Source organism: Leuresthes tenuis, unplaced genomic scaffold, assembly GCF_036924035.1.
Source record: "Leuresthes tenuis unplaced genomic scaffold, fLeuTen1.0.hap1 SCAF_22, whole genome shotgun sequence".
Taxonomy (NCBI): Eukaryota; Metazoa; Chordata; class Actinopteri; order Atheriniformes; family Atherinopsidae; genus Leuresthes; species Leuresthes tenuis.
The window spans coordinates 3,758,076-3,783,148 of NW_027325376.1; the positions used below are offsets into that span (position 1 = coordinate 3,758,076).

The 25,073-nt window shown below is 41.7% G+C and overlaps 1 protein-coding gene across 2 annotated transcripts in view; it reads left to right on the forward strand.

The window, feature by feature from the left end:
- Nucleotides 1-6,363: 6,363 nt before the first annotated feature.
- Nucleotides 6,364-25,073, forward strand: part of gal3st3 (galactose-3-O-sulfotransferase 3) — a 29,603-nt gene continuing 10,893 nt past the window's right edge. Inside the window, exon 1 of one of the 2 annotated variants that reach the window (XM_072376780.1) lies at nucleotides 6,364-6,416. Coding sequence is in view for 1 of the 2 variants with exons in the window: in XM_072376779.1 (XP_072232880.1) it covers nucleotides 17,055-17,073 (19 nt within the window). In the remaining variant the exon portion in view is untranslated. Of the gene's footprint in view, nucleotides 6,417-16,992; nucleotides 17,074-25,073 lie in introns of those variants that run through there. The other variant, XM_072376779.1, reaches the window with a different exon arrangement.

A 25,073-nucleotide genomic window follows, 5' to 3' on the forward strand; every position in this document is an offset into this window, starting at 1 on the left:
GTGACGTTTTTTTTGCAGTCATGACCAAAAGTCTGTATGTGAAAAGTGGAAAAGCGCTTAAATTACTACTGATTAGCCAAAGAAACAAGAAAGCAATTCCACTTGGTTCCTTTTATATATCAAACATTAAACACATGTTGGTTTACTAAAGGAATGGAGACACTTGGTTTAGCAACAGGACAAGTCCTTTTTATCCACAAATATGAACCATATGATGAATTGTTCATCATCACATATTTGGCCATTTTTAACGTTTAAATAGACAGGAAATACCGTTTTTTTGCACGTCACAGACTCAGAGTTTGAGATGATGAATTGTTCATCATCACATATTTAAGCCAGAACACAACAAACAGAATGCAGCCATTTGCAAATCTCATAAAGCAACATTATACTCATGATGGAACGTAGAAAAAATGCTGAAAGTGAGACATTTTATCCTTTCTTTAAATGAATTTGATGGCAGCAACACAACAGCCTGGATAGATGGAAGAAATGTGTCCACAAATTGTTAGAGCAATGTTTCTCAGACTTATTCACTAATTTAAGACATAATATAATCTAAAGATTCTAAATACACATGATAGATGATCTTCTGGCCCTCAGACGGCACTACAATCAAAAAACAGACCTGAAATCACTGCATGGGCTCAGGAACACTTCCAGAAATCACCGTAGCAGCCACAGATGCAGGTTAAAGCTCCATCAGGCAGAGAAGAAGCCACATGTGGACATGATCCAGAAACTCTGCCGTCTTCTCCGGGTCAAAGCTCATTTAAAATGGACTGAAGCAGAGTGGGAAACTGTTCTGTGGTCAGATGGATCCACACCGAAAGCCTTTTTGGGAATCATGAACGCTCAGAGAGGGAAGATCCAGCTTACACCCTGCAGCTCTGAGGAAATGGGGGTGAAGGGGTGCCCATGGCGGCCTGCACATCTGGAAAGGCTCCATGCTAAAAGGTATGTACAGGTTTTAGAGCAACATCTGCCCCCATCCACACGTCTTCTTCAGACCTCGCATATTTCAGAAAGCTGTAGTTTTAAAGTTTTATCCTGTTGTAATTTGCCTTTGACACAGTGTCCCAACCTTTTTGGAGCTGGAGTTGTAAGTTTCACATTAAAAACCAGGCAAGAGGTGTGATGTCTATCTTTTGGCTAATATCATCAGTTTATGAAATCAAACGCTGCTTTGCTGGAACTTGACCCTTGTTGCGCTTTACGAGCAACGCCGTCCGCAACCTCACGCCGCTGAATTATTCAGCTTCACGGAGCAGGAGTGGTGGGGCCTGTTAGCAGCATGAGGGACCCTGCAGAGGTCAAAGTGATGTCACAGCTCTGCCACAGCGCCCTTCACGGCTGCTGATTGCACGCTGACAGCTCAAATGGAAGGTGAAGTGAAGCGTGTCCGGAGGACGGCGTCCGGCAGCGGAGCCCCCGCCTCTGCAAGCTGACAAAGAGCAGGGGCCATGTTTGCAAAATGCATGCTCTGTGACTCTGTGGTGCCTTCGCTGGTTTTCTGTAACAACCACAAGCTGCAAAATGATGGACTTCCTGCTATTCCTGTCAAGATAAGTCGATAAGATTTAAGTTTATGTTGTTAAATACAAGACATTGAATAGCTTCACCTATTTCTTTGTAGGGAAATCTGTCTGTTTGAATCAAATCAGCCACAGAGAAAACAAAACCTGGTCAATAAGAAAACAGCCGCTCACCCGGACATTGCCCATTCAGCACAGAGCTGTCGTGCATTACTGCTGATCTCCAACAATAAAAACAATAAATTACACTGTAATGCCAGCAGGATGTTTAACAAGCTGTGGACAAACTCCGCAGCTCATCACTCAGACAATCAATAAGAAGGAGAGACAGCGTTGCCTCTTCAGAGTCTAGCCTTCCTCCAGAGAATAATAACCCATGTGGAGGCTGCATGCTGCAGCTGCAGTGTGGGTTCCAAACACAACACTTCATTAAATCACTGCACCCCCCCGAGATCGTTACTCAATCTGTCTGTCATGATCCAGCAAGTGTCCTCAGCCCCACATGAAAAACACGAGGCAATTACAGAGAGGGAGATCAAAAACTTAGCCATAAAAGCCATAAAACAGCTGCACTGTCTTCACAGATGAGTCAATATCAGAGTGTGCTTGAAGAAATGCAGGGAGAGCCTGATAGGATGGAATAAAAATAGACTCAAGGACTGAAATCTTTGAGCTTTGTTTAGCAGGAAATTCCAAATTTGATGAGAGCAAGACAGAAAATCTACAGCCTGATTCTAATCAGGAAACAGCCATCAGGAAAGACAGAAATGTAATAAAGCGTGGGTTCAGAGGAGGAACATTTTTAATAGATGATTGTTCAAAACTCCTGACTTTTAGTCTCTACAGCTGCTGTACTGTGAAATGAAAACATGTTTCATGGTGCAATTATCAAGTTTTTTAGGAAAAAGTCTGAAAACCAACATGATCCTGCAGCACTTCACAGCACAAATGTTCCATTTGCCCTGGAAGCTGGGAAACCAGCTAATCTGTTGTTTATTTGTGTCACAAACCCATTTTGTTGCACTTTAGCAACCTGCTCACTGATAAAGGCGGAGCGCACCACGTGTGTGACGAATTTAATGGAGCAAGAGCCGCCAGAAGTGCTAAAAACTGTTATCAGTAATGCAGCTATCGCCTCTTTCAATGAGCAGCAGGTTCTTCTGGGCTTACAAGATGGAAATCAGCCTTCAGGGGTCCGATTTAACTTCGATTTAACTTAAATTTAAACTTCCGAGTTAGAATAAAAGGCACCGAAGCCCGTCAGAGGGATGAAGTCAGTGTTCCTTTGAAAAGGAAATCACGACTGTCCGTTTTTGCTCTAAACATCAGTCAAAAGAGTGTTGACTTGAACTTTGATCTCTCTCTTAAACTAACTTGTTTCTGTTTTGTCACAGAATGAATCTTTTGCCATGATGACAGCTTTGGGAGGAGAGTTTCTTCCAGGGTCAGAAGGTTACATTATGCTATAAATGTGCTTTATGCCAGAGGACCCAAACAAAGATTATCAACTGAGATAGAGAAAAAACAAGGAGAAAAAGGGCCTCCGTAACACTCCGTATTAATACCAAACACTCCTTTGTTACGCAGAGGCTGAAAATAATTCATGAGGGAGGCATCTTTCCTGTGTTTGCCTTTGGGGCCGTGAATCACTAAACACATCCCAGTTTGCTGTGAATTTACATGTTGGGCCTCTAAAGTTCCAGTTCACATTCAAATAAGCTTCACACTGAAGGACAATGCGGCAGCAAGGGGTGGCTTTAAGCCCCAAACACCTGGAATGTCGTGAATAAAGTGACGTAAACCAGGCTGCATCATGCAGATGTTCAGGCAGCATTTTTTCTTCTTCTTTTACTCTCACTCCACCAAAATGTTCACTTTCTGACACTTATTTTGCCAGCTTTAGTCACAAACTACGTTTAAGATGATAATTTGCACAAGAGGTTCTTAAACGTGACACAATGTTGAAGATTAAACAAGCGGTTTGCAATTATTTTGGTTTTAAGCACTTTTACAACAGCAGCTTAAAGCTGAGGTCACGTTTCAGATGTCCCTAAAAGCTCCACCAAATTGATTTATTTCCCTCTAAATGTCACACATTAGACATTTAATTGATGCTTGATCTCATAAATAATTAAATGATACTTTATTCAGTCCCAAAAGAAGGTGTAGTCATCGCTACAGCAAGTGTGTCCTTTGGAAAGCATGTTTCCTTCAGCCTGTTTGTCTTATTGAAGATAAACAATTACATTATTTAATTTTTTAAAATAATTTATGTAAATAGAAATATTTAGAATTCTAATTGATTAGGAACTCCAGAGACGTACGATCGTACTGCTTTCATGGGACTTTACGGGGGCCCAGAGGGACAAAAAAAGAGAAAAAGAAAAATCAATAAATCAGAAAAAAACAGACTAACACAACAAAATTGCCTAAATTAAAAATACAAACCTTTTACATGGCAAACAAACAAGAAAATCAAACATAACTCCATTTTATTTTTAATTGTTATGCTTAAAATGTTACGTTTTGTAACAGGGATTTTTCTTACTGTCGTGCTCTGAACTTAAATTAATTCATTAATACTTCATAAATCTGCAATGAGAAGCGATATAGTTGCTGCACATATTAAGGCAGTCAGCCTCTGTAGAGACTCATTACGTAAGAACTTTGCAGTAGACAGGAATGACCTTTTGCTCCAGTTCTGCAGCGCTAAAGATGCCTCTGACTGAAAATAGACAGACATTGTTTAATCGGTATGTTGCGTGGACTGGAGGGTAAGCAGCGCCGTTCATTGTGTTGAGAAGGTTGTTGCAGAAGTTTTCTTTGCTCAGCCAACTCTGGGGGATCCAGAGCGGCCCCCAGCACAGAGCCAGCCTTCGGTATCAGTTTGTTCGTGCAGTTTCTGCAGGATCAACCTAAACCGGACTAACTTAACCAGAAAATGCAGTCAGGGATCTAATCATTCCTGCATGAATACGCTCAACCAGATTCAGATCCATTCTTCAAAGTTCCATCTTTTGTAAAAGCAGTGAAGATTTAGTGAATATCAATTCAGACTAATTCCCTAAAAATCTCTTTTTTTCGTCTAAATGTGTCAAACTTTGTGATTAAAAATCAGCTCTTTGAGATTACGTTTCAACTCAAAGCATTTTCAGGCCGTCGCGCCTCTCTAATAAAATCCTGATTTTAAAGCCACAGAGTCATCTGATGCCATTAAATTTACCTAAAAACAACGTCCCTGCATTGGATTTAGCCTCACCTACCTGTGCGATGATCCCCCTCAGAGGAAGTTAGAAGTAGCTGAATGTTTTACTCACACAATCCACAGCACTGAGACTCTGAATATACTCCAGGCAGTAACTCAATTCCCATCCCGTGTGTAAACCGGGACAATTAAGTGGCCAGGTCCAACTGTAACAGTAGCTGCCTCAACAGATGGCTGCACTCTGAAAATATGCAACATCGTGCTGCCAGTGCGAAGGAAACATAGCTTTTCCTTCATTTTTATGGTATTTTTCTCAGGGTTATGGCGTTCTCTGCTTCCTTTTCGGCTCAGAACCACCTTACAGCTCACACCCCTCAGTGAACTCAGCTCCCATATAACTGGAATCCAGCTGTTTTGGACTATTAGCATCTGTTGACCTCAAAGAGCATTTGAAAACCTGACACATGTGCATTAAAAAACTACAGTCTAAACAGCTACATGCACAGCGGGGGGGTTAATTCCCACAGAGCATGGTGTTACTCACCATCTCAAACTCTGAGTCTGTGACGTGCAAAAAAAAAACGGTATTTCCTGTCTATTTAAACTTGAAACGTTAAAAATGGCCAAGTTTGATGTGCTGTTACAGTAAAAACTACTCAGACTTAAGTTATTTTATGTGATCTTTTTCACAATATTTTGCACAATATTTTATGGATGATAATAATAACAGAACACAAATAGCACTGTGGCATGAGTTAATTACATTAAAGCGTAAATCTCCACTCCTGGACATATTTCAACACGTTCATGACGTTTTTTTGGTCTTCTATAAGAATTGTTTTGCATGTTAAAGTTGAGATATTGACATTTCCATACAGCTCAGTCTATAAATGATCATGGGTCGGCTTTTAAACAACTGATCCAGTGGTTTTATAGCGAGATAACAGATTTAATCTCAGCAAGAAACGGAGAAAAAGTAAGAAAAATGTCAAACTTGATTATGGTAGCGGCCATTTGTATGATTTTGGCCTCTTAAGTTGTGGCGAGTATTGATCTTTGCGTTGAAGAAGAAGAGAAATGGAAGAAATGGGGCTCCTTTCAGTCAAATTGTCCAAAATCAGAGCATTATTTTGTTCATTTATGCACTCTTAAGCAGACATTTCCCCCTTTCAGGCTGGTTGTTTTTACTGTGTAACACTTATGATGACTTCAGCCTCCTCTTATTACCAGTGAGATTCTTTTTGGATTACTCAGCGCGGGTTTGCGTGTGCATGTGTGCGTGTGTGCGAGGACCATATGTGCCGGCTATGAGCGTGCACGTATACCGCCAGCCAAAAAAAGGACTCATCCATGCGTCAGCACTGGCGCGCGCGCATTGGCTTCCCAGAGAGACAGGCTACGTTGTCCAAATAGAGGGAGGCAACCGCCTCTCGTTTTACAGCACGAGGAGCCGCGCGGAGCTTGCAGTCCCTGACAGAGAGACCCGCCGCCTCTCCGGCACCTGAACAACAACTAAACGCTGTTCCGACCCTGAACACACAAGGAACCAGGTGAGGGAGAGCAGATCAGATAAGACAAAGGAAGGGGGAGACGGCAGAAGAGGAGGGAGAAGCGGCAGCCCGTCTTGCGCGAGAAATCAGCGCCACGACCGTTATCACAGCTACGGGATGAAGGTGAGTAACGGTGTGCTCCCATTGTGTAACAGCAGCATCCCTGTCCTACATGGCTGCTTTAATCCCGGCAGGAAGGCAGCGATGACTGTGTGATGGGGTGAGGATAACGGCGCCGGTGAGGCACAAGTCCTCAGAGGTGTTTGTTTCCATTGTGCCAGAGCGCACCCCTTTATTCCTCTATGCTCCGCCGTGGGGATCATTTATCACTCCTATCCGCACCGTTTCAGTGAAAACGGATGGATGGACGCCCGCGGACACACTTCTCCTCGCGAAAACGTATTCGCCGCAGACGTGTGTGCCATTTGGAGACTCGCGGCGGAGTGATTTCATTCAGCACGACCCCAAAATCTAATCTGATCTGTCCCACATTTCCCGGCGTGAGACCTCTTGATGAGATTTCTTTTTGGCTTTCACGTCCCGCAACAAGCGTCATATGCGTTGTGTTCGTGTGGCTGTGCAGGAGCGTGAAAGATGAGGGAGGACTCATGCCCGTCGCCTCCTTAAGCGCCCCAGACTTGTCGCGATGATTGATTTCGCCTGTTCAATCAGATAAAAGAGTTTGTGAACCCCTATGCGGGCGCATTAATTAAACGGAAGGTAAATGTCACCAGAGGAAACCTTCTTGCACGGCTGGGGGCGAAGAGGAGAACAACGATTAACAACAAACTACACGAGGCGCAGCATTGATGCGGGCTTTAACTGCCGCACGTGTTCAATATTTTCCACAGAGCAGATTTGATTACTTTCCATTAGTTGATTGGTTTGTTATTGAGTTGGCTGAAGTTGTCCCATTTGCTCTTTTGGATGTTATGCCATCAATTTGAGTTCTGTTTCCTTGATCCGTATTCATAGAAAAATCACTGGAGCTTGTTTGATGAATCTGCTTTGATATAGCGCTGGAATAATCTGGATTTTAATTTCCATGGCAGTGGACAGAAACGCGGAACAGTGACATCAAGTTAGTTTCGTGTATTTCTCTTAAGAAAAAGTGCAGGAAAAAGAAGGAAAGGACTCGCTGTTTTAGATATTTCTGGAACCCACTTTGATTACAAATAAGCTTGTTCCAGTCCGTCAAATATGGAGATTTTCTTCTTAAATTAAAGACAGATTTATTTCATATGTTTAGTGAGATTAACTACTTTCCCCACCCACACATTACAGATGGGAAATAAAAGAAAACGAAAGTATTTTGGCGTGCTGCGGGGTCTGTAAATGCAGCCCTTTCGGTCCAGTCTTTCGGTTCTTCTTCGGTGGATTTTTATGTGTGCACTGCTCCTTTGAGGTCCGACCGCAGATTATTGATGAGGTTTAGGGCGACTGTGAGATCCGTGGCAAACACCTTTTAGCTTGTGCGTCTCAGGGGTTGCCCATTGTGAAATTGGAAGTGTGTTTGGGATCATTACCCCGCTGAAGAGGCCATAATATTTCATATATCTTCCTGACACACGATGGGATGTTTGCTTTCCTCTGCAGCTGCTTGATTCAGTCTGCAAGCCCAATCCATCCTGCGTTAACAGTTAAACCAAACCATAGAGGCCTGTTTGGATGCTTATATCCCAGCATCTCATGCTGAATTTTCAGTTGAGGATGCAGCGAAGTCTTCTTCTTCTAATGACTCCTCCATGAAGGTCACTCTTCTTCTTCTGTTGCTGCACAGCAGAGCGGCGAAGTCCCACAAGAAAACACATAATAAGCATGTTTGTTGAGGTCTCTAAAACATAATCGCAGCACAAGTCATTGTTAGATGGTGATCTGTGGGGAAACCCAACCAGAAATAAGACATAGCTGAAGTCCTAAAGGGGCTTAAATGCACACTTAAGTGGACATTTCTACCCTTTCAGGCTGCTGTAGGGATGTTTTTCCCGTGTAACAGATGGAAATACTTCAGCCACCTCTTATTACCGTTGAGATTCTGTTCGGATTAGTGTGTGTGTGATGATCAAATGTGGCTGTGGCCCTACGCATGTTTTTTGAATGCTTGAAGTATAAAAGACAAAAGGGAACATTGCACAACAGTGTGTGTCAGCCTGGGAGTCGGTAATTGAACTACAATGCAGTTATTATGAATCAAACCTCCAAACTTTCCCTGTAAGTCTTTTGTCGTCTAAAGGAGGCTCTGATTTGACTTTCTAACAAACCGAAGGCTTTCTCTCTGATACTGAACCCGAAAGCTTTAATTTCCAGAACAACACGCAGCTCCTCACAGAGGCCAGCTGCACCTTATAGCTGAATTAAACCTGGAGCTGTTGTCCTTTTCTTTGTTCATTTGTTTAATCTGCCAGAAACTGCTGGAAAAAGTGTCTTTATACCATTTGCAGATCAGTCCAATCTCTGTTTATTTCACTTCTTCACCTGCGGTGCACACAGCATCATACAGAAAATATATATCCCAGAAGAGCATTTAGTCCTTCTTGGTGCTTTCTCACAATAATCTGTGGAAAAAGATGTGAAAACACCTGAAAAAGAGCTGAAAAAGCCATTTGTTCACTTACAGATCATTTGAATATGAGATGGACTTGTATTGTCACCTCTCCCCCTCCATCAAGCAGGCCTCTGCGTCTCCTGTCGCCCCCGTCTGTCCACCCGTCTCACCGCCGTCTGTCTGTCTCACTCCTCCTCTGTCTTCAGGAAGTAGGTTATCAGAAGGGAGGGGAGGTGACTGAATAAACTATTTTAATATCTTTTACCGGCAAAGACCTGAAAAGATTCCCTTTTTGTCCCACAAGATAGACAGAAGACCGAGTGATGAGTGTTTGCTCTGTCTGGAGAGCAGCAACGCAGGGAATAACAATAGCAGGGACGGGGTTAGAAATAGATGCTTACACAGACCTCAGAAAAGAAAATTCAATATGAGGAAGTGTGCTGCGTCGACTAAGATTTACGGCGCGGCTTTAGCAAACCTCATCACCGGCGTCTTTTTAAACCAAGGGCGCCTTTTAAAGGCCGGCTCCCTGAGAAAAGAGTTTATTTACACAATATTAGACCGTGATCTACAGCTCTGAGGCTGCCTGCTCCACAGCGTCCCTGACGATGCTAGTTTTCAGGCTCTAAGCCAAAAAGGCAGCTGTGTTTACTGCTTCACTGAGAAAGAAAAGACTCAGATAAGTCAGTGTCTGATATAAATCCCTCTATTTGTCACAGTCAGGCTGTTTACTATAACGTTACGGTCTGAAAGGTTCAGAAGCCAGTGCAGACGGACACTATGCTGGAAAATATGGGTTACAGTTTATTTATCAGTTTGCAGTTTATTTTACTCTCTTGAATTTTAGTCATTGGCCTTGTTTCAAAAATAAGTCACAAAAATATTTGACTGATTGACCTCAGCTGCAAAACTTGGTGCATGGGAAGATTCTCAGTCTTATAGCAATCCCAAGAGTATGGTTTTTGTTTTGCTCTTCAGATTCAGAATGAATCCCTTAATCTACTTTGAATTGTTATCTAATCTTTATCTAACCTGCGATGATAATTGGTGATGAGCGGCAAAAAAAACCCCTTCAGGCGCTGACTTGGAGTAAATAGGAGTAATAACGCTTCGACATTAAAGACTAAGATAATAGTTTATTGACGAACACTTTTATCCAAAGCAATTTACGCTCATATCCCAGGATGGCAGGCAGAAGCTCTCATGCAGTCAGTATTCAAACCCCAGTCTCCCCCAGTCTCCCCCAGTCTGAGTTAGGAGGTTGTTTTTGGTGGTATTAACTCACATAATGAGCCAGAACGTGCCCGGCTGGAACCGCCAACCTTTGGGTTAACAGCCGAACGTGCAGGATGATGGTGTTTGTTAGGAGGCAGCCGGGGCCAGCAGCTCCCTCTGATCTCTATCAGTGGAGTCTGCAGCTCGTGGTTCAGATGCTTTGCAAGGCCTGAGCGATGGGAGCTTGAGTTATTAAGAATGAAGTGGTGCGTGTGTTTGCATTTCTACAGCCTGAGGAAGATCAGAGCTCCTAGTTTTCACGAAACCCATCCTCTGACCCCCTGCTGGAACATCTTCATGCAAATCAGGGATGATAGATGTTGGAATTACAAGATTTCCAGCTGTAACCTGCTCTAACTGTGCAGAGAACTTGATCTAACTTTGTTAACAACAAGCTAAAATGACTGAATGTGAGTCATTTCATCTTTTAATTCCAAAGGTACAAATACAGCACTTTATTTTAAGTTTGTGGTATTTTTTTAGGGCCTAAAAATGTTTGTCCTGTACTTTCAAAAGAAAAGATAAGGAGCAATAATCTTAGTGTGGCCAAACTGTTCTTCCTCCATCAGAACAAACACTTCCGTTCAGGGAACTGGAGCACTTAGAGAAAGCTTTCTAGCTTGTTATTTAAACAGGACTGAATGTGTTTCTTACAAAGAAAATTGGAATCGGACAAAATCAAAAGCATTTGGTTGGAACTTTTAAAGAAAATTGGAAATCTGAATGGAAAAGGAACTTCCAGTCAGTTTACCTCTAAGTGCAGAGGTGCATTTTGCTCTTATTGTGGCTTGGTTCTGGACACATGTTGCTGTGAAGGAGTGGCTGTCCGTGCACATGACAAACCGTGCGCTGTATCATTTTGTGGGAGCCGTAGCTCCACATCACAGGGTCACATCGACTTCCCAGAAAGCACAAATCAGGGCCGTGTGCATCGGCTGAAATGCTTGTTCCCGACAAACGGAAGCTTCTAAATATTTTCAGGTTGTTCCAAATGAATGCCAAAGTGCTCTTTATCTCTTGTGAAAAATGCAAAAGGCTTTTACGGTGCTGGCCTTTTAAGGGTGGGTTTGGCTGCTGCTGCCGCTGGAGTCGGATGAAGACAGATGGACGAGGGTTTTGTCAGGGTTTGGGCCTCGCTCCAGCGAGCCGCCCTTGGTGCGAACGTTTTCATCTGCTTGCAGATGTCCGATAGCCAGATTCCAGCAAACCCTGGATTAAAAATGATCAGGGCAGGAAGATTATGCGAGCAAAGTCCTGTATCTGGATGGCCCTGCTGTTCCCCACAACACGAAAATGCATTATTCATTATTAATGCTAACAGCCTCTCAGTTTGGCTGTTGGACAAACCGAGGCTCACCTGAACTCACAGTCCTGATTTTTGCTCCCATTTACACACTTTCTGCCCCTCAGATTTATGGAAAGTGTGTTTTTTACTGATCTATTCAGATCTCCATGCAGTAGCACATTATACTTAATCTTTTGAGCAGTTTTTGCATATATTTCATATATATTTTTCTTTATTGGTTATTATACGTCTTATAATGACGATTTTCATAATGACCATTATAATGACTAATCTGTGTCATAAAAAGATTGTGAAATGTGATTTTTCCAAATAAAAAAAATCCCATTTTCAGAGGGAATAAGGAAAATTATGTTCAGAGCCTTATGATATACTAATATTCCATCCCACTACATGTTGAAATATAGATGAAATGATCATTTTACCCTGAAAACCCTCCAGAGCAGATTTAAGTGAGGTTTTTTTTCTTTGCAATCACTGAATTAGGCCCTCAGTCTTCCTCCCATGCTTCACATTTAATGGCCCTATCAAATTCCAACAATAATTTGGTGCAGACTGCTGTATAACTCCCTTGGGAGGCTATATTCTTTTAGAGTTTTCTCATGTTTGAGCAAATATTAAACATTTTTTTACCATTCAAATGCTGCCAACTGGACCTCCAAAGACATGTTCTAATGATTATAGCATGCTGTAAAATAATGTTTTTAGTGAAGAGACGAAAAAAAGCTGCATTAATGTGAATGAGCGTTGCTAATGTTGCGTAACATCTATCCGTGTGTGTTTGCCTTTATTTTCACAGATGAGGCATGTGACGTGCATCATGGCAAACATCTCACATGATCATAACAAACACATCCAAGAGTAAGAAGAAAGCCTTGTGTTGTTATACCTTAACTTAATCTTGGAAACAGCAGTTTCACCCCAGTGTTGGTTTGCTAGCTATTCTGCAGCTTTTATTCACCTCACATGAGCTTGATTAGCAGGCCGACGTGCGTGGAAAGTCCTGGAAGTGCTCGGTAAAGTTCGAAATGAGAGAAGCAGGTGAGGAAGATCAGGTGAGATCATCTGCAGCTCTGGAGGAAGAGCTCCATGGAAATGGCTGTCAGCTCGAGATCCTTGAACCCAAACTGCCTTTATTTACCACATTTTAAATGAGACTTGCCCTATTGAACTGTGGCTGTAATCATATTACTGCCTTAGATGGAATCACGCATCATGTTTGCTGTTTTCGGTGTTTGCTGCTCTGTAATCTTCTACTTTGCGTCGGCTCGCTGTGTTTGAACAAAGGCAGGGACGGGGGAGAGAACCCCGTCCCGATCAGGGGTCTGATCGGAAAAAAACGTTGCATTGGTGTTGCATTTGCGTTCAATCGCTTTTCTCCAAGTGGTGCAGTTCCCATGACCCGTGAGGAAACACAACCACCCTCTGAGGGACGGAAAGATAAAGCCTATACCGCACAGAAAGCCACGTCAAACAAAGCACAATCTTCCAAGAGTATAAATGATACCTGTTAGTAAGACTAGACTGCGTTGGCTTTCAGCTTAGGTCGCTATCGCTATAGAATCCGTCACATAGAATCAGCAGGAAACTTTACACCCCTTGAAACTGAATATCACTTCAGCGTGTAGTTCAGTGAAAGCCTTTATCAGAAAAATAACCACATGACCACAGTGACTTTTAAAGCCTAACGAGTACGAGGGATGTCCTTATCAGCTGCCACATCCTTTAAAAGGGCATTTCTCCTGCCTGGGATGGAGATCCGAGCCTGAGATGTGTTCAAACTGAGCCTCCTTTCTATTGGATTATATTACGCCTTATTCAATAACTTGAGAGGGGAAAATGGACAGAGACGGACAGTGCTGTGAAACGCATGTCTATTAATCAACATCCAGACTTTGATCTTTTAACCAATTAAAGGGTTTATCTCAAAAGAAGATTTCAAAAGAAGGATTTTTCCTGTAATATTTGTCTGAACATGTTTATTTTCTGTTATTTAAGGCTCCACGAGCACAACATCCATTAGATTTTTATTTAGACCTGCTTTGTAATCCTTATGCTTGGTGTTCGGTTTGGTTTCTGACGAACAGGAGATACTTTATGAGTGTGTGGAAGTGTTTCCTCCTGAAGGATACGAACACAAGAGGACTTTACCCAGCTATGTGTTCAGAGTGGCTTCCTCCTACATTTGCACATTCTTTGGAAAGCTTTAATATGTATTAATTGATTTTATTCATTGATTTGAGTGTGTGTGTGTGCATAGAAATGTGTGCATTAGGTGGAAGGTTTGTTCAGGGGGCATCCGCCCCTTGGGGATTTGGTTTGACCCCTAATTAATCCGTCTTCTGGCCTGAGGCTCGGTAGCAATTAAAGAGAAGCTATCAGCATCCTAGCAGCATGATGCCAGAGAGCAGAACACTTGTTCACACACAAGGTTTTACTACAAGGTACGAGAGTAAATGTCCTGAAAGAGAAATCTCAGCTTCAAACAAGAGCAATAAATGTTATGCTCTTTGTAAGATCTGTAACACTTCAACAGTTCCTTTATACTCGCATATGTATTCTGTATTTTACCTTATAAGACATGTTGAAAATGATTTATAGAGGATTGAATTGCAACCTTAACACGCATATGTATTTTTGTTTAAAATCTAAGTGGAGAAGTTTACTCCAGTTCTGCAGTGTTCGAAATAACGTTGGCTCGGATTTTACAGCTGAAAAGTCAGGCTTCTTAAGCTTCTTTAGCTTCTTCAGCTTATTTAGCTTCTTTAGCTTCTTCAGCTTCTTTAGCTTCTTCAGCTCCTTTAGCTTCTTCAGCTCCTTTAGCTTCTTTAGCTTCTTTAGTTTCTTCAGCTTCTTTAGCTTCTTCAGCTTCTTCAGCTTATTTAGCTTCTTCAGCTTATTTAGCTTCTTTAGCTTCTTCAGCTTCTTTAGCTTCTTCAGCTCCTTTAGCTTCTTCAGCTCCTTTAGCTTCTTTAGCTTCTTTAGTTTCTTCAGCTTCTTTAGCTTATTTAGCTTATTTAGCTTCTTTAGCTTCTTCAGCTTCTTTAGCTTCTTCAGCTCCTTTAGCTTCTTCAGCTCCTTTAGCTTCTTTAGCTTCTTTAGTTTCTTCAGCTTCTTTAGCTTATTCAGCTTATTTAGCTTCTTTAGCTTCTTCAGCTTCTTTAGCTTCTTCAGCTCCTTTAGCTTCTTCAGCTCCTTTAGCTTCTTTAGCTTCTTTAGCTTCTTTAGTTTCTTCAGCTTCTTTAGCTTCTTCAGCTTCTTCAGCTTATTTAGCTTCTTTAGCTTCTTCAGCTTCTTTAGCTTCTTCAGCTCCTTTAGCTTCTTCAGCTCCTTTAGCTTCTTTAGCTTCTTTAGTTTCTTCAGCTTCTTTAGCTTATTTAGCTTATTTAGCTTCTTTAGCTTCTTCAGCTTCTTTAGCTTCTTCAGCTCCTTTAGCTTCTTCAGCTCCTTTAGCTTCTTTAGCTTCTTTAGTTTCTTCAGCTTCTTTAGCTTATTCAGCTTATTTAGCTTCTTCAGCTTATTTAGCTTCTTTAGCTTCTTCAGCTTCTTTAGCTTCTTCAGCTCCTTTAGCTTCTTCAGCTCCTTTAGCTTCTTTAGCTTCTTTAGCTTCTTTAGCTTCTTCAGCTTCTTTAGCTTATTTAGCTTCTTTAGCTTCTTTAGCTTCTTTAGCTTATTTAGCTTATTTAGCTTCTTTAGCTTCTTTAGCTTCTTCAGCTTCTACCTTTTGTATCTTTGTAAATTTGAGGTAAATAGCACTGTACTGAAGTCTTAAGCCACCCATCATTTCTTTATTAATTGCCTGGAAAATATTAAACAGGTGCAGGGATTTATTGAAATATTGGCAAACATAAATGTAAATACAGTATATATGATTTGTTCAGTTCTGAGCAGCTTTAAAGTGAATCTCTGGTCTGAGCTCCTTTATTCTCCAACACAGCCTGAACCCTCTGAGACAAGCTTTCTGTCATTTCTTTAAGGAGTCTTCAGGAATAGTTCTCCAGGCTTCTTGAAGGACATCCCAAAGCTCTTCTTTGGATGTGGGCTGCCTTTTGTTCCGTTCTCTGTCAGATGATCCCACACTGCTTCAATAATGTTGAGGTCCGGGCTCTGGGGAGGATTCATCCCTCCATAAGACCTGTTGCCACTGATTTTCAGTCCACTTCTTGTGTCATTTGGCACAGCTCAGCCTTTTCTCCCTGTTTCCCTTCCTTAAGAATGGCTTCTTGACAGCCACCCTTCCATGGAGACCATTTCTGATGAGGCTTGGGCCAACAGTAGATGGATCAGCTGAAGGTCCAGATGCATCTCTCAGGTCCTGTCAGGTCACAGCTGGATTTTTTCCTCTTTCTTAAGGACATCACTTTCAGATCCTGTTCATCTGCTGTAGATAGTTTTTTAGGCCTGACACTTCTTCTTTTGTCCTCCACTTGTCCAGTTTCCTCAAATGTTTTAAGGACACACTGCACACCATGCTGAGATATGCCAAGTTTTCAGCTAATAGCTCTTTGGGAATCACCTTGTTGCTGCAGAAATCCTATTTTCTGTCTGTCAAACTGTGTTATCTTTGCTGTTTTTCATGAATAAAACTAAAGAAATGGGAACAAGATCTGCTGGTAACAAAGTGACCAAAGATAAAATTGAAAATGTGTCGACACAAAACAGGCTCTGAAAATAAACAGCCAATGCCCAAAGAAACCCTCAGAAAGCTTGAAAAACGATTGCTACAAAACTATTACAAGAAATTAGATCAGAAACAAATAGGAAGAAAAAAATGAGGGTGGTTCAATCATTTCTGGTGTTTGTTTATATTGAATAAAACATGCCCCGAGCCTACTTCCATGCAACATTGCAGAGACCAAATTGTGCACTCCAGCTAAGGCAGAACTGTTTGTACTTCTTGCTGAATTTCATCCAGCATCCAGTATAAATCCAGGATTTTCACATGCTTTAACCCTGCTTTTCTTAACCTAACCCAAAGCTCAACCCAGTTTAGTTCAAACCTGCCCTTCAAAGGAACAATTACAACCCAAAGAGGTCCAAAACAAAGACAAAAGAACAACAACACACAGCATACTCAAATTCAACTACATGCAAATGAGCACAAATGAGGCAAAGCCGGCACACCAGCACTTGCATACATGCAGCCTCAGATGCACACAGGAAACCAACATGTGCCTTTAAAAGCAGTTGTAACATGCTCATAATCCCAACTATTCGCACACACATTCTTCCTGTCAGAAGCAAACCTTGTTTCTCTGAAGGCAGTGTTTGTCTGACATGCTCAAACAGCGTGTGAAATCTGATTACAGCCTTCCACGGCTTCGCTCAGCTGTTACTGCCGCCTCACCTGCTCTGTGTGGCTGTGCTCCTCCTGTCCTTCTCCCCTCTGTGGGTCTGCATCGCTGCTCTGTGTAATGGCCTCCTGTCCGGCTCACCGGTTGCATGGACTCTTCTGAAGAAGAAAGGGTCTCTTCTGAGTGTATATTTTTACAGCAGGCCGCTCTCATTCACACATTTTTCTGTTTCTTTTGTCAGACGAAGATAGAAGCGTGTCAGAAAACCAGCCCATTAAGATCGCCTTGTTGCAGTTCTGGACTGTCGCTCAGCTCTGATAAAATCCTGCTTTTATAAACACAGCATGATCTCCCACAGAGAAAGTAAGAAGCAGCGTTTTCTCACACAGTTCACGATGTTGTTGTCCTCATTTCTGCTCCTGTGCACGCCTGCTGGGACAGGGGCGGTGGGCTAATTACGCTGCTGCATAGCTCGATTTAAGCGTGTTTGTAAGTGTTTCCACACACATGCTACTGGGTTAGTCGTTTTACGACACACTAATTGTAAAATAATACCAAAAAAAGTTACTTTTCATGGGTACTTTCATTGAAAAGTTTAATTTTGATAGGAGTAAAGGAAAAAAATGGCCTCGGATTAATGAGAATTTAACATATTTCCTCAACTAGGACATCTTAGGACTTTTAGTATGTTGTTCTGGACACTTCATAGAAATGATCTAAGCTGAAAGAAATTATTTTTCAGCTTAGATGTACGTGTGTACGTAAGTGTTTCCACACACATGCTACTGGGTTAGTCGTTTTACGACACACTAATTGTAAAATAATACCAAAAAAAGTTACTTTTCATGGGTACTTTCATTGAAAAGTTTAATTTTGATAGGAGTAAAGGAAAAAAATGGCCTCGGATTAATGAGAATTTAACATATTTCCTCAACTAGGACATCTTAGGACTTTTAGTATGTTGTTCTGGACACGTCATAGAAATGATCTAAGCTGAAAGAAATTATTTTTCAGCTTAGATGTACGTGTGTACGTAAGTGTTTCCACACACATGCTACTGGGTTAGTAGTCCAGGCAAAGTAGCGTTTTACGACACACTAATTGTAAAATAATACCAAAAAAAGTTACTTTTCATGGGTACTTTCATTGTAAAGTTTAATTTTGATAGGAATAAAGGAAAAAAATGGCCCCATTGGGGTGTATTGTTGTTTGGCCTTATTGGCGCACATCTCAGATTAATGAGAATTTAACATATTTCCTCAACTAGGACATCTTAGGACTTTTAGTATGTTGTTCTGGACACTTCATAGAAATGATCTAAGCTGAAAAAAATTATTTTGCAGCTTAGATGTACGTGTGTACGTAAGTGTTTCCACACACACGCTACTGGGTTAGTAGTCCAGGCAAAGTAGCGTTTTAGGACACACTAATTGTAAAATAATACCAAAAAATTTTACTTTTCATGGGTACTTTCATTGAAAAGTTTAATTTTGATAGGAATAAAGGAAAAAAATGGCCCCATTGGGGTGTATTGTTGTTTGGCCTTATTGGCGCACATCTCAGATTAATGAGAATTTAACATATTTCCTCAACTAGGACATCTTAGGACTTTTAGTATGTTGTTCTGGACACTTCATAGAAATGATCTAAGCTGAAAGAAATTATTTTGCAGCTTAGATGTACGTGTGTACGTAAGTGTTTCCACACACATGCTACTGGGTTAGTCGTTTTACGACAGACTAATTGTAAAATAAACCAAAATTTTCATGGGTACTTTCATTGAAAAGTTTAATTTTGATAGGAGTAAAGGGAAAAAATGGCCCCATTGTTGTTTAATGAGAATTTAACATATTTCCTCAACTAGGACATCTTAGGACTTTTAGTATGTTGTTCTGGACACTTCATAGAAATGATCTAAGCTATTATTTTACAATTAGTTCCATTTTTGGCTCCAAAATGAGTTACTTTGCCTGGACTGTAGGTGAGCGATTTACCTGGAGACAGCTGAGTTTGAGCCTTTCACAGAAGTAGGTCCTCCTGCTTGGAGGGAGAAGGTCAGACACAGTGACTCAGACACGGGATTCCTCTATCCCCCTGGGTGTCCTGCAAAGGCCTTTCAATGCCCTTTATTACACACATTTTACACAACTCTACCTCCAAACACTCACCTCTCGCTCTGTAAGCTGTCACATTTTCTAAGCAGTGTTCTGTTCGTCTCCCTTTGCCTCCTCTGAATGATTTTTTTGTTCCCTTCTCTCCTCCTCGGTCCATTTTTTCCTCTCTGCATCGAAGTTTTGCCGCAGGCATCGTGCCATCTGCTATTGACATTTTTAGAATGAGGAAAACTTGTGAGAACAGCGTGTTTATTGTTCCATTGTGGCTCATTATTAAGAATTCAGCTCTCTGTTCGGGGTGGCCGGCGATATAGGGGCATCACCCCACACAAAAGAGGGACTTAAACTGGAAATAATCTGGAATTTGGATTTTATCTTTCCAGTCTGTTCAGCTCTGGCAGTCTGACAGTACGACCCTCCCAGTCCTTTGTATCTTCGAACCTTTGGCGTCATTATGTTGGATCTTATACATTATTTCAGACTGTATATCACTGCCAGGCGGCAGGTATTTAGAGAGGACTGCAGCACATGTAAAACCTCTGTAAAATCCTATTAATTGCCTCAGGTGATGCTGGCTTGAGTCAGGATGAGCATTCGAGCTTATCAGACCTCTGTGGCCCAGTCCTCATCACCGTTTAAAGCTTATGACTTAAGGTCATTAGTGATAATTGATCATTCTTTACTGACTGTTAGCAACCTTAATACATTTTAAGCTTTTCAATCACTCAATGCAATAATACATATGAGCATTATTGCACCGATCGCTTAGATTAAAATAATGAAAATGTCAGGTATTGGTAGCAATGATGTGACACACCTCCATGAAGCCTCATCGTATAACTTCAGCTGTACATACAGCTGTCATAGTGTCAGTATTTGCATGCAAAACACATGAAATCTGTCCTTTGACCGTCACATATTTCTTTGTCACTGTGACAGCTTCACATTTGCCTTTAGTGCAGAAGACTTGCATCAGTGCACGGCTCACAGATCGGATAGTAGTGGTTGTTGCCTTGAAAAATTGCTTTTAAACTAGGAAATCTATGTGAAGTTAAAGCCTCAGTTCAAGCTGAATTCCAGTTATTCTTTGAATTAATAGATGAATTAATTCTTATTTGCTCTTGATTATAATTACTGCAGATGTCAGTGAATCTGAACTGCACGTCCTGCACTAGAAAAGTTATTTTTAAACACTGGCTTCAGTAATATGGTTTATTTGCTTTTCAATTATCATCGCAGATGCAAGAATTAACCAGGGACCTCTTTTCTATTAGTATGCTAAATGAGGTTATTAGCTTGATTCAGCGATAATCAGCAAATCGAATGCCTAATGAAGCCCGTCTGACCCAGTCATAATTGGCTAGGAACGAGGAGTGCTTCTCTCTAATTGCTTGCAAGAATTTTCACAATTACAATGATGTTATATTGATTTAAAGTGTGTTGATCTTTCATCTTACTGCTTGCATGCTGGATCGTCAACTCATGCATGCTATTTTTGTGATGTGAGTGTCTAATTGGCTCCTCAGAACTGCAAAACTCATCTATGAAATGTTGTTTTCTCTCCATTGCCTCCTTTTTTTGCACCTTTTCAAACTGCTCAGACTGTTGGTTTCTACTCAAAGTCCGTTGGTTTAATTCTGCTTATTCTCATTCTTTAGGGGAACTTGTAAAGTGTGGGCTGGGCAGACAACACTGACAGCTTGTGTGTCTGTTTTACAGGAAACTCTATCAGGCTGAATTACCTTAAATGGTGGAGAGGAGCAGAAAAATCAGTATTATTCTTGTTAATATACTGCTGATGGTTGTTTAAAAGAAGCACGTTTGCCATTTTAAATACATAGATATACTGTAGACTGTATACTTTATTATAACTGTTAGTTTAAAGGAGTGATTTTTGACCAGTTTAGGTGGATAAACTCGGCCTGTACAATTTATGTGCCGTACATGGGAACTTTCATGTGCTTTCATCACTAAAGCGCCTGCTCTTAGTCTCCCAAATAAAGTAAAGATTACTCATGAACACACATAAGAGCAGAGCCCGTTTTGTACTGAACCTCCTTATAAAACTCCATGTCTTGCTTTCTGGCTCCAGCTGGTCCTGTTTTTGCAACAGAACCGAACATCGGAGACTGATTGATTCATCGATTTGACTAATTAATTAATTGTCACTAACAGAATGTTTTACAAACTCTCCAAATTGGCTCCAGTGTTAGCCAGTGGCTGCACACACTTAACATTAACATGAACACAAAGGGTGCTGCTAGCATACAAGTGATCTCTGCATCTCCTCGGCCAGATAATCCTGCACATTCCTCACTAAACATAAAGCTGCTCATACAAACGTCCCCCTGCTGTTTCCCAGCAACCATTGTTACCGCTCCTCTTCGTTTTGTGCTTTCTTTGTTTAATCTTCCAACTACATCATTCTTACTCTAATTCTCTCATTAGGGTGATTCTAATGAACAGATCCTCTGAAGCTAAAGTTAAATTTCTTCATGAGAGCCGTTTTCATCACAGCTTTTGGTGGTTTTTGCGGTTGAAGTTGAGGACAAATTCTCCTGATTTTCAGCACAGATCGCTCATGTCTTATTGTAACGGTGCACCGCTGTTTCTCCTGATCTCGTTGAACTATGTCATTCAGGTTGTGGTAATTGTAAGGGCTTGAATGGGGGCAACCAGACTTCTTCTTGGCTCTTGAAGATGTTTCACCTCTCATCCGAAAGGCCCAATCAGTTTAGAAGTGAAGAGGCTTTTTGAATGAGCGGTGAAACGTCTTCAAGAAGAAGTTCGGTTGCTCCTATTCAAGCTTTAAGGCTCTTGTTGAACTATTTTTGACAAAATATGGATTCCTCAGCACAGCAACAAACTGTTGCTGTTAAACTCAAACCATTGAAAATTATAGATGTCAGGAGCACTTGTCACAAGGCGCTCGTAACCGGACCGAAAAGCAGACTCAGAATAAATGTCTTCTAAGGAATTTATTGACAGATTTCGGTTCAAAGTGATGCATGATACAGGCAGGCTGTCAGAGGTGGGATTGGATTACAGGCTGACAGGCCCAGAGCAGGATAGTAGGCATGCAAAGCAGCTGGGGAGGCAACAGTAGCAGTGGTCCTGAGGCACAAAGAGCACATGGTGAACAGACAGGATCATTCACAGCCTAATATTCAAGGGACAGATTCACAAGCTCTACTTTGGGGCTCTGGGTGTAAAACAACAAGTTGGCTATGAGTGTTAAGAAGACTGTGAGTATTTACCAGGGAACTAGGTTGTCAGGTGAAGGAAGGACAGGTGCACACAAAGAAGGAAATGAGAAGGAAAGACTTTCAGACTCTGGAGCTTTGCAAAAATCTTAGCTATCTTTGAAAATTAGGAAAGAAATAAGATTCATACACATTAGTTTAGTGGTTGCTGACACGATGAATTGTCCTTTTACTGTCAAAACTGCATCTTTTACTGCTTTTTGTTGCTAACAAAGCGCTCTGCGATGCCTTCGCTTGCTGCTCTGTATTCTGTCCACTTCCTGTATGGCATTTTCCTTCATGCTCATTACCACAGGCCACCCTGGCGGTCTGTCCACCTTCGTAGCTTTTGCAACACGAAGATAAAAGCCGACAAGCTCTTTAAACAATCTTTTACATATTTCACCGTGGCTCTGAGAAGACTTTAATGTTCCCCCTGTCTCATATTGTGACAGCATCCCAGCTTAATTGCAGCGTTCAGGCTGCTCTTTTGGTTTTCCTGCTCTGCTGCATGCAAAATCAAAGCTCTCCAGTTTGATTTTCTCCTTGTGTGGAATTGTAAGAGGTCATGGTTTAAAATATACAGTAATGCAGATAGAAGCTGGCGTCTTTTGATACATAAATCTTCTTTGTCATGCTGAAGAAGTGGGACTTCCTCTTTTATCTTTGCTGCGCACTGCTGTGGAATAAACTGGCATCCAATAAAACATGAAACACAAAATAAGCTGCAGCCTAAACAAACCCACTGAAAGACTCTGGGTTCCCGATAATTGGTACCAAGCTTATACAGCACAGAGAGAAATGGCACAGGGGCTTTGTGGACTAACTGGGATTGTAGTTGTGTAACAAAAACAAGGTGTGTGTGCGTGTCCCAGCGTGGTTGTGGCCAGTCTCGGCTTTAGCTCCGAGCAGCAGATTAATTTGACAGAGGAGGAAACCGTCTTATGCAAACAGCTGAGGTACAAAAGCACACCGAGTGTCCTGAGCAGGATATGAAAGCAGAGGATAGTGTGATGATTTCAAAGAGCAGGTCCCACTTGACACACCCACATCAGGTCTTAAACAAAGAAGCAGAACAGCAGACTTTCACTGTGACTCCTCGTCTGATTCATCTGGTGTTCAGTTTGATATTTGTAATGACCTTTGAACTTTTTTAGATTTGGTTGGGCTTAAGGAACTGTTTTTGTTGGCATCATTCAAAATTTTTCCTCCAGTCTTTGTCCCTGGTATCTATAAATGAAGAATTAAAACTATTGAGTTTGTGCACATCTCAGAATGGGGATCAGGCAGAAGACGATGTTGAGAGCAAAGAGCAGACAACAAAGCTTGGGCTCTTTGTTTGTTTCTGCCAAAGGGAGCATTGTGTGTCTGATGTTCTCTGTCTCTCCATCTCATTGTGTCCCTGCATTTGGCTTAAGGCACTTGCTGGTAACGTTTGTAAATGGTCTGATGTTGATCCTGCGTGTGCAGCAATGCTCAGGCCTCTTTCATTTTCTCCTTCCCAGTTCTCTTGTTGCCTTATGTCAAATCTCATCTTCTCCTCCCCTCTTGTCCTCCACTCACCCCATGTTCTCTCCCTCCCTTTCTGTGGCAGATCTCTCATCGAGCTCTCTGGGGTGTCATTTAGCTGAGATAAAGCCTGTATGTGTGGGTCTGTGGGGAGTCTACCCTGCAGACAAGTAACGATCCAGACACTCATGCACAAACACACACTCAGAAACTCACAAGCTGAAGTGCAGACACGCACTTGATGGGATTCTTTCTTTCTCTACGTCTCTATCGGGTTCAAAATGGGGTGTGGCACGTGCTCATGAAGCAGTACAGAAGGAGCTCTGGCTGCCTTTACTGTGATGATGCAGAGTTAGAGGGGAGAGCGATGGAGAGGTGGGCCATTGAGTGGTGGCTCAGATTAAAGAGGATAGGAGGGAGGCAAAAAAAAAAAAAGGAAAAGTCTTTGCACGGGTGCAGACAGAAGCTGTGATCCTCTTCAGCTCAAAGCCTCGATAAGATAAGAAGTGTTTGAGTCACACTGATGCAGCGCTGCGTTCATCGACTTCTCATATCGAGTTTCATCCTCCGAATTCAAAAGTCATAAACACTGCTTATCTCGTCAAAACCAAAATGTTGGACCTTTTTAAAATAACTCTGAATGGACAGCAGCTGCTCTTCTGCTTATTGAAATCCTGCAGTACAGGGAAAATAAAGGATGTTGCATCAAGAAAACATGGCAGGTTAGACTGCTACAGCAGATTTCTGTGTTGTTGACCGTGGAACAGTATAGCCTTCATGTACCCACACAGCCTCAGTATAAAATGGATTAAAATATCTCCAGTTTGGGGATTTTAGCTTCACTAAATTGTAACGAAGGGAGAGAGTGAAGCAGCGTAAGTGCAGGCAGGAAGGTAAATCTCTGGAAAATCATTTCAAGCCTCATATCTCAGATTGAATTTGAGAGATTTTCAGAGATGGAGCCTCAGACGTAAGCTAGCCCCCTCTTTGGAAAATGAGTGGATTTCTTAGATCAACCGAACGAGTCTCGAGGATTTCTGAGAACCTCATACAGCCGCTGCATGTTTCTGTTGATTAAAACAAAAAGCTGGGCATTTAGCAGTCCTGCTTTTTGTTAAATCCCTCCATTCATCAATCATTAACAAAAGAAGTCCTTGTCCTCGAGCAGCTGTGGACACATTTCTGCATCAGGCAGCAGCTGCTGCCAGCACAGCTTCAACTTAACTGCCAGTTGGCGAGTTGATGATTTATTTTCCTCCAACAAGGTCACCTCATGAAAACACAAGCCTTGAAAGCAAAGATAAACCTGCAATCATGCTAATAATCATAAAAGGGAATTATACCTATTGATTCCTGCATGGCAGATGATTTGTTCTGCACTGGGAGGGGTCCACTGTCTTTTTTAAGGACTTGTCAGAGGAAAGAGTGCCACCACAGGAGCGATCTTTGGTGGCATCTCGCCTTGTAAATGGTGTTTCTGAGGTGAAGTCACACCATC